The following is a 12,437-nucleotide window of genomic DNA, read 5'->3' on the forward strand; positions in this document are numbered from 1 at the left end:
TGATACTTAAAGCCCAAAAGCTTATTTTTAGGAAATGCCATCAAATTATTTTCTAGCTGATCATCTGAAAAATGGGTGTATTTTTTAAGCCTAAATATTTTCTGATATCTCTTTCTATTGTGGCACAGCCTTTTTTCCTGACTTAGATTTTTTTTCTTGTTAACATTTTGTGACTTAATGATTTGTTTTAGGGCTTGGTGAATTAGGGAAAAAAACTCGAGGGAAAGTGATGCAAATGGCTTGGGAAAAGTAAATTGAAACTACTCTAAATGCTGCATTGTTAAGATTTAACAATCCCATATATTAAAAAAGTTTGGTGTTGACTTTGGGCAGGGTTGAGCAACAGAAAGATTTGACAAGACTATTCATAGAGGGAATGTCAACAGTTACAGTAATTTGATAATCCACTTAAAACCCTTTTTTTGCATAGAACTCCTTTGAACAACTCAGGATAGAAAAAGGGACTGTACTAATTCTTAGAGACAGTTGTGTTGAATTGGGCTAGAGAATATTGTGAAGTAATAACTCATCCTGTAATAAATCTTACTGTACATTTTACAGGGAAAAGAATCTGTCTGGTTTCTCAGGTTCTCATTCTGGCATCTTTAGACTGCATTACATGTACTTAAAAAAAGCTATACAGCAGCATTGCCCTTTGTGAGCTGCAGAGAAGCATTTTTAAGCAGAAATGTGAATGCTGTCATTAAACTGTTCAATCACTGCTCTCGTAGGAATAGAAAATGTTTATTTAAAAAGGTCACAGGGAAAAAAATTCAACACAGCTTCTGGGAGGCCTGGAATCACGTTAAGTGTGGGAGTTCATAGAGCTGCTGAACTGCAAGGTAATAGTTGGATTGAGAACAAGACTCAGCATGTTGGGGGCTTGTTTTGACTGTAAATGATCTGGAGTTTGATGAGTATTCTAGTGTGCAAAATCTGTTCCTTAGCGACAGAGGACTAGTGAGAAGTGAGTTGGTGAAATGCACACGAAGCATTCTGAGTCAGGACTACACTTTCTGCTTGGGGATGCTGCAGAGTGTCACAGCAGTGCTGGCAGTGGGTAGGCTGGACCTTCAGGGTTTTCCTCCGACATCTGGCACAGGATTCTTTGTGGCCTTGCACTAATGAGCTGAGTTAATCCTCTTGGGCAAAGAAGGCAGCACCAGGAGATCCTAATTATAGCACTCACCCAGGTCTATTCTTTACTCAGCTGCCTGGGGCAGAGAAGCAGCTCCAGCAGGGGAAAGAGGGAGAGCAACAAACTCAGTTATGGCATCTCCTTTACAAGTCTGCCAGCATATGCAGTCCTGTCAAAGGCTGGCTCTTACAGCCTGCCACCTTCTGAGGTTCATTTGTAACTAACTTTTTGAGTGTACCATAAGGCCAGACATTTCTTGGAGTGAGATTTGTTTCTGAATCTTCCTGCTTTACTTTTGCTGTCTGTACAGCAGAAGCTGGTGATCTGTTTACTTAACAAAAACATTGTGTGGATAAGAGTTTTGTCATGTATTTGAAGTGAGAGACTGTGCAGCAGTTTTTAACAAACCAGAGATATTTGAATTTAAAGGATACATGACTTAAATTTTTCATAAAATATTATCACACAGTAATTTTCAGTAGAGTTCTGCCAAATTCTGCCCAGGTAAGGAACTTGGCTTGTAACTATCTTTTTTTTTTTGTGTTTTAACACTTGTTTCCAAACATTCACCAAACTCTACCTTTCTATTATACTTTGCTTACATATTTTACATGTAGTTCATCAACATCAAGACACCGAGTTGAGCTTGACATGTGATTCTTACCTGAATTTATCATCTTTGTTTGTTGATTTAAGTTGCATGATTGAAGATCACATTCATTCCATCTGATCCAGAATCAGTGATTCAGTTTCATTTTGCATACCTGTTTTGATTCACAGAACAGATGAGTTAAATACAAAATCATGTATTTACATAAATTTTCTAGTAAAAAATACCAGATGAGGATAAATAAAGCAGAATGCTTGAATATTCCAACCCAAATTACTTTTTATTCTCTGCTGATTTGGTACATGTAAGCACTGAGTCTAAGCACCTGACTATATTGTTTCACTGTATTTTGATGTAGGACTTCCTTTTGTTTCAGCATTACAGCTATGTTTGTTATGGCATCAAGGATCTGAGAAATTTCTTTTCTGTTTGTCCTTTTTTTAATAGTTGCTACTTGACACAGAGTCCTACCTTGAATTTAACTGCTTAATAGATTATAATTTCTCCTTTTTCAAAATGAACTAGACATGCCAGCAGCAAAACACAGTTTTTTGACAACCTGATCCTGTCCAAGGTGGAAACAGTCATGGCAGTGAATTTATTCTGCAAAATTCTTTCTACTTTGCTAATAATTTAAGACCTGCCAAGAATTACCTTTCCTTCAGCTCCATTCAGCAAATTTTCTGAAGTCCTTATATGCAATACTTAGAATCCTGTTCTTTATATATAGTATAAGGGGTATATAAAGTTTATGAATGGTATTAACAAGAACTGGAAGATTTAGAAGTTTCTTTTTGCAGAGCAGTGGAACACTTTACAGTGGAAGATCATATTATAAATGTGCACAGCCTTGGGTTTCATGCTGAATATGTTGCAGAATGATGAAAACTTGGTGCTTGACCTGCACATATGATGGGGAGAGAGAGGAGGGATGGTAGAGTGTGAATAACAAGGAGAAGAGGAGATTTGCTTTGGGGCCATGAAGAAATTGAGGAGAGGGCGTTATTTTTTCTTATATTGCAAAACTTTAGAGAGTCCCTCCTCCTTTTCCCCCCAAGGTTTTGTTTTCATCCGGATTTTCCAGCTGATTCCAGTGATAGCTCACATGGAAATCTCTCCTTTTGGAAGCCCTGGAATTTAGTTTATTGACTGTTGTCTATTGCTTATTGTTTACTGCTGGGGAACGAAGCAGTATTGATGATTACTGTAATATAAGGCCTATTTTTCCTTTATTCCTATACTTTGTGTCAAATCTGATTTGTTGTATAGGAAGAGTTCCATACAAAGATTATGATGTGTTATTTACAACCCTTCAGAACATTGTAGTCTTTTATAGATGCAGAGTAAATTTTTCTTTTAGCCATACAAAAAGTATCTGATAGTGGCATTAAATTTCAGCTACAGAAGTGCAGAGAACATGCTGTGTGGCAGACTGAGTGCATGAATAATTGCCACTGGGAACTAGCACCTCTGTCTGCTTTGTCCATTTTATTCCTCTTTTTGTTTTTAAGTACTGCAAGCAATTTATTTTCTGTATTTCAATTTCTTGATCTGTGTAACAGCAAGAGTAATTTACCTGTATATGGACTAAGCTGTGTCAAGTGCTCAGAACCTCCCTCTGGCAATACTGAGTGCATCTTCAGACTATTATTTATCAGCTCCAGCAGCTCTGCCTCAAACACTGAACTCCTCTACAAAGGTATTAGTGCCAAGTGCTTAATCCTTTTTGTTGTAGGTGTTTAACTTTCCTAGCTCTGTTGCACTAAAAATTGGCCCTCAGGCATCTCTCTAGATGAATTTGACAACCCTGGTGGAATGACTTCACTCTGTTTAAAAGCTTCATTTTGTATGATTACTGTTACATTTGGGATTCGACGGTGGGGATTGGTTTCATTTTTTTTTTTTAATGTAACTCTTTGTTTTACAGATGAGGGCAGGAACGCAGTTGACCATGCAGGTGGTGCACATATTGTAGTAGACCATTTAAGGTCACTGTGCAGTAAAACAGATCCAGCCAGTGAGAAGCTCTTGACTGTCTTTTGTGGCATGCTGATGAACTATAGCAATGAGAATGGTAAACAAAACCGAAAGTTTGCTTTATGTCTACCAGGAGAACAACCACAACAAAAAAAGATAAAAAGTTAAAATCATCTGTAGGTTTACATTGTGGATGCTTAACACTAAGTTATTCTGATGAGATCAGGGACCTAATTCACATATACAATTTTCTGTTTCAGTAAAATTATGTTCCCAAAAATACTAGATATATTCCTGACACAATTCCATATAACATAAATTGTGTGAAGTTTTAAGATCAGCATCTGGAATTTACTTCTTTGTCTAAAAGCAAAGCATAAAGATGCTTCACACAGATTTACAGAAGCTAATTAGAAGGCTACATTAAGTCCTCTCTCAAATAGTATCAACATCATAAGACTAATTTGTTTTAGATGTTCAGTGTTGTTAATTATTTAAGGGTGTATATGCCAAACAGTTCTCCTTGTGAAATCTATGTAAAACCGTATGTTACATTGTTCTAAAATAAATGGGAAATCATTTATTGGTATGTTCAACACTGTTCCGTGTCTACAAATTATGTTTATGTTCATCATCCCATTAAGTGGAGATGTTTAGGGACTGGGACAAAAACATGAGAGTATATTAAATGAGAAACCCTTGACCAATGAGAGTAACACAATAGCATTCTACATTAGTTCTACAAACTAGTACCTAGCATGCTTCTGCACGCAAGTGTTTTAATGTGCCAAAATATATTTACAGTATTCACACATTTTCAAGTTTTCAAAATGAAAATAGAAATACATTAGGAAGGCTACAGAGAGGCTGTTCTCCTGACTTGCAATGGCACAGATTACAAATACAGTTAATAATTATATTGTTTTACATTTCCTAAATTGCAGTGTTTCATCTTAGGAACAAATATCTTCTTTATTATTTACTCACCATTTCCTGAAGGAAAGCACTTGCTAACTCACTTTCCAATCCTACGTCCCCAGAACTTTTCTACTTTACAGGATGGTTCATAGGCTTTATTGTATACATTTTTAATCTGCTTTATGATCTCTTCTAGCATAGTTTCCACATGTGTTTTCTGTGCCATCTCTCTGGAGATCTCAGCTCTTTGTGTTACTCATCCAGCTCCAAATATAACTGTTGTATGTGTCTCATCTCCTTCACTTGTTCTTACATTGGGTTTTTTCCTCCTCTTTTCTTTGTATTATGTAAGAATTCTTGTTTACAGTACTTCTTCCATCTTCTCTATATAGCAGCTTTCTAGTTCCTTCATTTCATAGAGTTTCCAGGAATTGTTTTGCTTGACCACTTTGCATGAGTATCACATTTATTATATTTCATCGTGTTAACTCAGTACTTTTTTTTGTTACAATATTTGGAGCAAATATATATTCTCACCTCTAAGCTACCAGAATGCTCTGTATTAATTAAGACTAATGAGCATACAGTAGACTTGGTAGCTCAAGACAGATGAATCTAGAAGCAATGTGTAGAGATACTGTTATCAGTTTTGCTTCAGTGACCAAGCTCCCAGCAGATCTTCTCTAGGAAAACTAATTATGAGATAAATCTCCCAAACAAGCAGCTTCTGAACAGCTTAACTGTTAGGAACATTGAATAAATGACTCATTCCATCTAGTAAGAGAGCTTATTCTGATGCAATCAATAAAGCAGTTGTGTGGTTCAGTGACAGCCAGGAGGATTCACTAGCTGCTCTCCTCTCTGCTAAAGGACATCTTTCATCTCACACTATTCACAGGAGCCACTGAAGCAGTGTCAGAAGTGAGAAATGCAGGAGTATTCGAAGCTCTTCGATCAGGGTGCTCACCAGCCCCATGTTCTACCATCAGGGAGGAGTGCTGGGAGTTTACCAAACCTCCACATTACCCCACACACCTGGTTGTCTCCATGAGGAAGGGTCCCTTTTGTAGGAACCCAGCTCATGTTTGGCCCAGCATTCATGGGTAGACTGTGTAAGATTCGTGTCCTCTAGATTTGTGTCCTTCAGCACCTTCATAAAATGTGGCATCCTGATGTTAAATCATACAACTGCTGAGCCTTTCTTATTTTCACAAATTGTGAATTTGCTCACTGACTGGGGCAACCATTAAATTAAACCCCAAATAATATGACAAATCAATATTTAAAAAAAAAAAAAAAAGAAAAGTGATTTAGAGGACTAAATTATTAGAAGAAAATTTAGTGTCCATACCTGTAGCATGTGAATATAGAATCAGGTAGTTGACCTCTCTTGCCAGTTTTAAGAGTCACAAGCACAATTGGACCGTAATTGTGAGCTGGTCTAAAAATATCACCTGTGGGCCACCATGAATTTTCAGGACAGCAGTCAGTGTCATCTAGGAGCCTGAGTCAACCACACACTTCCATGCATTGCAGCAGTAGGTGAATAATATTCTGACTAAATGCAGTTCTTTGCTAACCTGTTAAACATCAAAACAGAGATTGCCCTGACAGTTAATTGTAGACACAACTTAGTGAATACCATTTTTGGGATTTACTTGCAAAGGTTTGATCCCAGCTACTTACAAAGAAGAAAAAACACTGCACTGGTTTTGCTGAAGGATGAGCAATAAGGGATTGCAGCCTAGAGTCACAGATTTCTTTGTCCGTAGTTATGGAAACCAATTGGACAAAAATAAAAGAAAATATATTAGGGAAGGAAGAAGTGTTTCAGTCTTTGAAATAGCACTTCTACATTCTCTTTTCATGTTTCTACAATCTTTTCCAGCTTGGCATGCTGTGTTAAAAAGTTACAGGTGGGGACTTGGAAGACTTCTTTAACTGCTCTTAATGACTTGCACTCTTTTAATTTGTACTAGCTATCCAGATAAGGACCGTTACAGCACAGTTGGTTCTTAGTTGCATCTAATTATCTGTGAGCACCCTAATATTTTCTAATCATCAGCATTTTATGAGCAAAAGACTATATAAATTGTCGTAGTTGATTCCAAATGTTTTGCCATTCCCAGTCAGCTAATTGCCCTCTTTTTCCAATAGCTACTACTTTATTATTAGTAACTATCAACTGCTTTATTTTTTTAAACATGAGAGACTCAGTCTGGAGTACTTTAAGGGATTTATCACATATGAGTTTTACAAAAAAGGCAACTAAGGAGCAGCTACAAGGAAGACTTCCTTTTCCTAAACAGAACAAATTAATGGAGCATTCTTCTATCTCATCCAGTTTCTGGACACTCAGCTTGAAATTGTAACTACAGTTATAACAGTGTTGTCTAAGCTTTAAAAATAGGAATCCTTTTACAAGGTTCTTGTGTCATCTGCTTGTGTTCAGGAATTATTTTTGCTTACTGTCTCTCAATTCTTTCTTTGCTTCCTTGGTATCTTATCATTTCAATAGTAACTACAATTGTTAAGACAACAAACTCAAACTTTGGCATTTCTTGCAGCTCTTTTAAGCTTAAAAAAAAGTGCTGATATTTAATTGCACTGCTAGAAATTAGAGGGTTTTTTTCTGATGGAAAACATCCCTTTGCCTTCAGCCCAGGTTATCTCAACCCTTTTGTCATAATTTTATTTTACTATCCAAATTCAATCAGACACAAATAGCTCATCCCTGCTTTCAGTTATTAGCTTCTGTGTAGCCAATAATCTGCTTGAGAGCAAGAAGCAAAGCAGGCTTGGATAAAGAGGGGAAAACTAATAACTAATCTAATAAAACTAACAATTATATGCAAACACTCATGTAAAAGAGTTATAAATATGAATGGTTATTCTGCAGATCCCATAATCCTGTGAGGCAAGACTTTTTGCAAGTAAATGGGATCAGTCCATAAATTGTCTCTCGAGATCTCTAAAACAAACCAGGAAGGCTTTTCAAGAAAATGCAGAAATTATGGAAGAACTAGGCCAATTGGCATATTAGATAATCAAATTGGAGATCAGGAGTTAACTGGATACAGTATGCATGTGTGAAAGTATACGTACATTTACATATGTGAGCATATATATGTAGATAAAAATAATTACCTTTATAGATTGCTGCCTCATTTCATTTCATAGCAAACTTCAGTCTGTCGAGATTGTCTTTCCTTCAGCACCTTTGTAAAATGTGACATCCTGAAGTTAAATCATACAACTGCTGAGCCTTTCTTATTCTCACAAAACTCTTAGCAACTGGAATGAATGTTGGTGTCTGATGTGCACTGTTGACCATCTGCAGAAGCTATGTAAATATGCAAGAAATGAAAGGGAGATTTATGGCACCATTATTATGGTCTGACTGCAATATTTCAATAATGCTTCCTCCTAAGACTTACCTTTGCTAATTTTCATGCTTGTCATTTTGTTTCATTTACACCACAGCTAGAGATGCCTAGCATGCTCAAGACCTAAATATACTGAATTTCAAAGTAACCTAAAGTATGCAAAAGCAGATAAAAGTATGTTCCCTACCACAGTGAGATAATCAATAGAATCACTTTTATGTTCTGTCATGATTTAACATAGCTGTGGGGATTGCAAGCAGGTTTCTCTAGAGTATGAAATTATGCCATCAATTTCTACAAAACCAGTTTTCCTTCAGTATTATAATCACAGTTATTGATGGGACACAAATGATGAGGTGTTTTCTGAAACTCTTTTCAAAATCATGAATTAGCCTAAATCAGCATTTTTAACTAAAATGTCCCCAATAAAGTTCTCAATTTGGGATATTCTCCTCAGATCTTACTCTTTGGAGTTTCCATGTGTGTCACCGAAGGACATGGAGCCATTGAAATTCAAGTTTTAGGTAGGTAATTCTTTGTGCTGGCGCATGTATTGATTGCCTTTTATCTACCTGTATATGCATCTGTACAGCATCACTGTCAGTGCTTTTCAACCCAAAAGAACACACAGACATAGTGCAACACGTGATAGCAGTGTAAATTGTGGTTTTAAGTCATAAATTCAGGAGAGGCATTCAGTTTTTCATGCTTCCTGCTCTCTGTGCATAAAGTTCTGCTTAGGAAGTGGACAGAAGTGCTGTTTCATCCTGAAACAACGTTGCCTGGCATCACGGCTCACTTTAGTCCTGTGTCAGGCAACTGATTGTAGGATGGATGCATGTTTCCCCAAAATGGTCTCCTGCTCTAGTGGGGCATTTACAATTTCTGCAGTGAAAGGCCAAGATACACAATTAGTCCAAGTTACCTAGTCTGAGGTTTTCCTAGGGCAGAGAGAGAACTGCTGGCAGTTCCTCCAGCTGAGACTGAACCACTTGGATATTTTTAATTTATCTGAAATAAAAAGTGCTGTGGGTCTCCATACCAGTGAGATGCCTGATACTTTTCTCTTATATGCTTAATAGACTTTGCTAGAGAAAGAGCCTCCTGTTGGTGATAATGACAGATGTAAATGTCAGGTCTAGAATTTGTATGGCAAGCCCAGGCTTAAGTTTAAACATTGCAAATAGCTGCTGGCAGCCTTTTATTTTCAAAGGTCTTGCTTCCTTTGTGACTCACAGGGTTGCCCTGTCTTTGTCAAAGGAGAAAAATTAAAGTTTTAAATTAACACTTACTGCTGTTAAGGCAATGTTTACCTTATTGTCAATTCCTGTGATGCCATTCTTATCACTGTAGATATTTCCTGCACTCAGATGTCATCCTTCTACTCTGGGAAAATCAGACTGTTTTGGAGTCTGGTATAATACCTGACATTTGACCCAATACAATTATTCTTTTTTAGAGTATGACTTCTTTCATTTTTTTAGTTTGGAAATTCTAGAGGTCCTTTAGTGAGTGCACTCCGTGCTCTCTTGAACAATGATATATCTTTCTATCTGACTCTTAAGATTCCTATTTCCTTTCAAAGATTATGTGGTTTCCCTCCATGCTTTTTATATATTTTGTATTAAGAAAGAGACAGCAGAACTAAAAACCTGCTGAAAATGGAGAGTTTATGCTTCTGATGTTGGAATGAAGTCCACAGAGATTGTCTCTTTATCCATTACAGTTGGATAAAGAGATTTTTAGAGTGACTAAAGGTATAGTCTAGTAACAAAACAATTTCTTTCCAAATAATTTTCTATGGCATTTGTGGTTTGTGTCTTTGTTCTCCCACTCTCCATGACGACCAGTTTTCCTTCAGAATTTTTAAGTGTTTACAGGGGACAATCACAAACCAAGGACAAAAACAGATTATTTACCAGTAACTTGAGTTCTCCTACACAACAATTTTCTCTGTAGAACCATTCCATCTCCCTCTCTCCCCAGGTTTCCTATTGAAAGACAGATTTTTCCAGTCAGTTTGGAATGAAGTAGGAGGGTGTAGTAGTGACTCACACATCTGCCAGAGGTAAAATGGCATTCAATGCATGCGCTAGTACAATTTGTACTTACCTGAAATTTGACAACTTCAACAGCTCTTTGGTGTCTGACATGGCATTCTCATAAATTTCACTAAAGACCATGAATCTGTGGAAGAGGTAATCCCTCCCCCCAAAAAAGGAAATTCAGTTACTGGTAAGTAATACAGTTTTTTTAAAGATGTCAAGCCATAAGGATTCCTGCTTATCCCCAATAACCTGTAATAACCATGCCATTTAATTACTTGGTACACCTAATTCATAATTATTATCAAAGTATTTTATACTGAATACAAATGAGCTAAACATTCTGGAAGCTTTCATAATTTTCATTATATGAAAATTTCAAGGTTTTTTGAGAAAATGACATGATTCTAAATTTGCTAAACTTCAGATGTCATATGGTTTTATCTCCCTGTAAAAATCTGCTTTTTTTTATGGCTCTGATGCCACAGATATAAGAATTCCAACTGATTTCAGTTGCCTAGAATTAATTCCTTAACAAGAAAACCACACTAAAAAAACCCCAACAACCAAACAAATGAAAAAACAAACAAACAAACAAAAAACCCCACCCCACCCCAGAACTCACCAGCAGGGCTTGACCAAAAGCTAAATTAAGTAATACAGTTCTCTTGACATCACTGGGCTTTGGATCCTTGTCTTTTGAGTCTGTAACATTTAAACATAGTTGAAGTGCTTTAGAAACAAAGGAAAAAAGATGCTTAGGAAAATTACTAAACAACATCTGGTATGTTTATGTCTGCTTCATTCTATTCAACTGTGAAACAATGTTTTTCTTCTTTGCTATGTTATAGGTAAAATGTGTAAGAGGAAATACTGTTATAAATAATCTTTTAAACCAATCATGTTTCTGCCTAACCATCAGAGCATCTTTCTATTTGCAGACACCTAGGAGCAATACTTTTCTTACTTGTAAATACTATAAACTTTCATCCTATGCAAGAAATTATCAGAATGGCTTCTAAGGACTTTTCTTAAACCTTCCATTTTTTTGTCTTTATTAAACTTTCTTTTTTCTCAAGCTCTTCATAATCTACATTGTGACTTCCTGTGTTTATGAAACTTTTCATGTTTATTTCAGTGCCAGTTTATATTCATTCTAATTTTAATTTTCCAGTTTTGATCTTTAATTTTAAAAAGAGTACATAGAAAAAGCTCTCAGATAAATCACTGTTTCATTGACCTTGTTCAGATCAATTTCAGTCAGTTAGTCTCAGTGAGCCCAGAATCAAACCTGACGTTTATTAGGAACCTGATAACCACAAAATTGTCAGTAGCTGCATAATTCACTATACCCTATAAACAGATCAGGAAGGAGTATTTCTGGAAGTACACTCCATTGCCAGGGACAAGAATTATGAGTCCATATCTCAAATATGAACCAAATCCTAGTCTGAAGAGTAGAGGAGACAGAAATTTTAATGTTGCTTAGCCTAGAAGTTGCTTTGTGTGAAAAATGCTTTTTTGGTTAAAAGAACAGTACTATGAAGAGAAATGCTAATTCACTGTTGTACTCTCTTTTTATGTAGATACCTTGCAGTCACAGCTTATCAATATGGGTGTTATTCCTACGTTAGTGAAATTGTTGGGCATTCATTGCCAAAATGCAGCTCTGACAGAAATGTGCCTTGTTGCATTTGGCAATTTAGCAGAACTCGGTAAGTCCATGATACTAATCTCAAATTTACATCCAGTTTTCATAATGTTAAGTCTTAGTTAAAGACTAACAGAAGCTTGTTCAAGTCCTTTTGGTACATTCAACAATAACAGATGAGTAATTTTTGCTTATTTTCTCTAGAATATATAGTTGTCTCTTCTTTTTCCCCTTTCAGCAACTGAAATTTACTTGGGTACTTAATTCAACCTTATGTTTTATGTTACTGTGCTTCAGTTCAACTAAGCACATTTTAAATCATCTAAACAGTATTTCCATAGCACTGCTACTAAATGTGAATTATTTGTTAATAATATAAATATTGTAACCTGGTGTAGCTCCACAAAGTTTTATCAAGATTAAATTTGGCTCATGAAAATCTCTGAATGAAATTGAGGCAGGCATAGTCATTAATCTGCATATACAGTATTATTTTAGGTACAGAATTTTAATATACTCTAATCTAAATACCTCCTTGTATAAATCATGAATAGATGTTAATTTTAGTTAGAACTCCATTTAAATTGAAGTTTGTGGCCCTGCTTTGATCTGATGTCTTTTCAAGCAGATCAGTTTTCATTGGACTTCAACCATGTGTAAATCAATGGGTTGTTAAGGCCTGTGTTTTATTAACATTTGTGGTTTATGTTGT

General features: G+C 36.1%; 1 protein-coding gene across 2 annotated transcripts in view; it reads left to right on the forward strand.

The window, feature by feature from the left end:
* RAP1GDS1 (Rap1 GTPase-GDP dissociation stimulator 1) overlaps positions 1-12,437 on the forward strand; it is a 92,606-nt gene that overhangs the window by 61,198 nt on the left and 18,971 nt on the right. Inside the window, exons 5-6 of one of the 2 annotated variants that reach the window (XM_066548067.1) lie at positions 3,676-3,822; positions 11,661-11,789. In XM_066548067.1, the coding sequence (XP_066404164.1) occupies positions 3,676-3,822; positions 11,661-11,789 (276 nt within the window). The remainder of the gene's footprint in view (positions 1-3,675; positions 3,823-11,660; positions 11,790-12,437) is intronic. The other variant, XM_066548068.1, reaches the window with a different exon arrangement.

This window comes from Molothrus aeneus, chromosome 4 (assembly GCF_037042795.1).
Source record: "Molothrus aeneus isolate 106 chromosome 4, BPBGC_Maene_1.0, whole genome shotgun sequence".
NCBI classification, from domain to species: Eukaryota; Metazoa; Chordata; class Aves; order Passeriformes; family Icteridae; genus Molothrus; species Molothrus aeneus.